General features: G+C 41.7%; 1 protein-coding gene across 1 annotated transcript in view; it reads right to left on the reverse strand.

Annotated features, from left to right (window-relative positions):
* Positions 1 to 1,149: 1,149 nt before the first annotated feature.
* LOC106012746 (elastase) overlaps positions 1,150 to 2,977 on the reverse strand; it is an 8,971-nt gene continuing 7,143 nt past the window's right edge. Inside the window, exons 5-6 of the mRNA XM_013086575.2 lie at positions 2,687 to 2,891; positions 1,150 to 1,282 (exon numbers count right to left, since the gene is read on the reverse strand). Coding sequence (XP_012942029.2) covers positions 1,150 to 1,282; positions 2,687 to 2,891 — 338 coding nt within the window. The remainder of the gene's footprint in view (positions 1,283 to 2,686; positions 2,892 to 2,977) is intronic.

Consider the following 2,977-nt stretch of genomic DNA (forward strand, 5'->3'; position numbering starts at 1 on the left):
CAAACTGTCTTTTAAAATACCATAGTGACACTGTCCAAGACGTTCACCTGTTTAAAAGGCGACCACTTTTCTAGTCTGCAATGGGTGGCTGGTGTAGAGGACAATATCTATTATAATTACATTTAACTCTTGTGCCAATACATCGGTACCATGATTTTAGTAGGTTTGATTTTGAGTGTTGAATTATGGCAGAAAAGAGAAGAGTTACAGGTGGCAACTAAAGCTTATAGTGTTGGATCCACCTCGACAAAAGACTCCTCCATTTAGGTTGCTTCAGAAGATGCACTTTTTCGAATGTACTTTGCTCCTTAATGAACAAAAATAATGTGTTTGAACAGCCTGAAGGTATTCCCGAAGTGGTGTGGGTTCTGACCTGAAGCCGGTCACGCTGAGCGTAGTTTTGGTCTGGTTTTTCTTTATTTCAACCACCTTTACCTTTACTCTATAGTTGATCTCTGTTAATGCAGTGTCTCCCTTGGCAGACACGTGCGCTTCTCTCTCGTGTTCGACTCATTTCCCTCCTCAATTCCCTTGTTCCTCAAAGAGGGTATATTTGTATTGTCTACCATCTCTCATTTGATGAAAGAAGGTGCCCCTGACATCTGGGTCGGTCATGCACTAGCAGTGAAAAATTGCAAAATTGTAAGGGTTTATCGACCTTTGCATGGCCATTTTTATTTTTTAGAGGCGGAACCTCCGAATTTTATGCTCAACCCCCATAGAACCGAGCAAAATGGGCAAATTTTGTGTTAAATGCCTTTTCAAAATACACAACATCGGACGAGGATAAGCTTCGAATCCCTGAACTCTCAGTCTCAAGATAACGATTCCGGTAACCTAACCAGTAGACAGCAAATCGACCGAACTCACTCCTAGTTTTCCTACTACCTCTGTGGAGATTGTTAAACACATACGTGTACATAGAATGAGATGAAAATCAGCGGATGAGTGTGTGGAGTGGGTGGTTGGCAGGTACTCTGGTGTGGCTTGCTTCTTCTTTCCTATCAAACCCCGATCGTCCTTATTTCTTCTCCTTCTTTTTTTATGTATGCTACTCTCTTGTAACACCTCTAATCTTCGGCACTTATATGACATAATTGTGTTGCACGTGCCGTTCAACTTTTACTAGAACTGAGTGTGTGGAGAGTACTACCTGACAGCGTCTCCAGTTTTCTTGAGAAGGTCACCGCCTACAACCCAGTCATTGGACCCTTTGATATAGACCTCCGCCGCCTCTCCCGCCATGTCAGAGAACGATTCACTGATAGCACCGGACTGCTTTCTGTGGAGAATAGCAAACTCGTGTTATTATACTGTTTTAGTCTTAAAAGGAAAAGTTTGACGGCACTTGCAACACAATAAAGTCATATTAATGACGAAGATTAGAGGTGTTGCAAGAGGGTAACAAACTCCCAAAAAATGAGGAGAGATCAGGACGACAGATGTTTGTAGGAAAGAAGGAGAAAACCACACAAGAGCACCCGCCAATCAACCGCGAGTTATACTGTCTTGAAACAAAATACAGCTTGATTGGTATTGTCATCATATTATTATTTATGAACGCAAAAGAAAGATTAAATTGGTACCAGTGTAGCCTGATCATAGTAATGGACATCAAAAAGGTAGAATTGGCATGTCGTTGTCAATGTTACGACTGGGTGTTTTGTTTTGCTCTTTGTGTCAGTTTTGTATGGTTTTATTGTGTGTGCGTGTTTGCTTGTTTGTGTGTTTGTTGGTTGGTTGGTTGGTTTATTTGTTTGTCTGTTAGTTTGTTTGCTTGTTTGTTTGTGTGTTCATTTGTTGTCGTTTCCTTGCGGGTTCAGATAGGGAGGGGGGTTGGTGCAAAGAATGATAATAATTTGTAGAGGGCAAATGAGTGTACGTATTCGTAAACAAACATTGTTATAAACTTCTCATGAGAGTTTGATGTCTGCACTTTCGACTATCTGCTTGAAACCATGAAGAAAAAACTGAGTCAGTTCCATTGTGCGAGCCCCTTACATGATAATCCATCTAGACCTCGAGAAAGTATCAAACATGTAATTAAAGAAGGCAATTCAGATGATGTAGGGGACGGTCTCCTTCAACTCTGCTTGTCAGGGCCAACCAAGGCTAAGAGGGATACAACGTCCTAGAAGAAAGTTGGATATATGCTCTATACAAAATCTTCCAGCTCCCAAATCGATCTCGTGCCTTCAGAGTGAAACGGCTGAGTATTTATCCGCTACACCATAGACCCCGGTGACCTCGAGAAAGAACAAATACCTACCGGACAAAATGTAGACGGGTTCAGTTATTAGAAGTATTGCACAATACAATTTACGCAGAAGAGATGGATTAAACATCAATTGTATCATAGACAGGAAAACAAAGCTCATTTCTTTAGCCAGTCTGAACTCGAGATTAGAACAGCAAAACTCATTTATTTGGCCGACCTGCACCCAACGTTTCTTCAGCTGACCTGAACTCGGGATTTGAACTTTAAAATCTATTTCTTTAGCCAACCTGAACTCGATATTTGAACTACAAAACTCGTTTCTTTATCCGACCTGAACTTGAGATTTGAACTATGAAACTCGTTTCTTTATCCGACCTGAACTTGAGATTTGAACTATGAAACTCATTTCTTTAATCGACCTGAACTCAAGATTTGAACTGCAAAATTCATTTAATTTCTTTATCCGACCTGAACTCGAGGTTTGAACTTCTCTCCGTGACGCCATGGGCCAGTTCATGAGACACAGCGTCAATGACAGAGTAAGGGAAGGTCTCGCTCCCGCCGTCTCCGAGGATGAGGTTCTGGCCGTCCCACAAGGCGTTGTCGAGGTCCTTGCCGAAGTGGACGAAGGCCCGGGGTATAGGAGACGTCAGTGGGTGGTAGTAGTACCACTCTGGTGGCGGGATGGGAAAAGACAACGAGATTGATTGATTGGTTGATTGATAGATTGATTGGTTGATTTTATTTATTTATTTATTT

The sequence above is a fragment of the Aplysia californica genome, unplaced genomic scaffold (assembly GCF_000002075.1).
Source record: "Aplysia californica isolate F4 #8 unplaced genomic scaffold, AplCal3.0 scaffold00482, whole genome shotgun sequence".
In the NCBI taxonomy this organism is placed as follows: Eukaryota; Metazoa; Mollusca; class Gastropoda; order Aplysiida; family Aplysiidae; genus Aplysia; species Aplysia californica.